Source organism: Aspergillus caelatus (genome assembly GCF_009193585.1).
Source record: "Aspergillus caelatus strain CBS 763.97 unplaced genomic scaffold BDV27scaffold_8, whole genome shotgun sequence".
NCBI classification, from domain to species: domain Eukaryota; kingdom Fungi; phylum Ascomycota; class Eurotiomycetes; order Eurotiales; family Aspergillaceae; genus Aspergillus; species Aspergillus caelatus.
Window position 1 is genome coordinate 89,406 of NW_022475271.1, and position 288 is coordinate 89,693.

The 288-nt window shown below is 49.0% G+C and overlaps 1 protein-coding gene across 1 annotated transcript in view; it reads left to right on the forward strand.

Moving 5' to 3' along the window:
- BDV27DRAFT_109166 (ankyrin repeat-containing domain protein) overlaps positions 1-288 on the forward strand; it is a 5,154-nt gene that overhangs the window by 4,353 nt on the left and 513 nt on the right. Inside the window, exon 3 of the mRNA XM_032064478.1 lies at positions 67-282. Within this exon, the coding sequence (XP_031932892.1) occupies positions 67-98 (32 nt within the window). The 3' untranslated portion in view covers positions 99-282. The remainder of the gene's footprint in view (positions 1-66; positions 283-288) is intronic.

The following is a 288-nucleotide window of genomic DNA, read 5'->3' on the forward strand; positions in this document are numbered from 1 at the left end:
GAGCATACCCAGATTGTGCAGATACTGTTGGATAAAGGAGCCGATATCAATACTCTGGGCGGAAAGTATGGAAATGCCCTGCAGGCTGCTGCCTATAGAGGAAATAGCCAGATTGTACAGATACTGTTGGATAATGGAGCCGATATCAACACGCGGGGTGGATGTTTTGGAAATGCCCTGCAGGCTGCTGTCTCCATGGAGCATACCCAGATTGTGCAGATACTGTTGGATAAAGGAGCCGATATCAATACTCTGGGCGGAAAGTATGGAAATGCCCTGCAGGCTGCT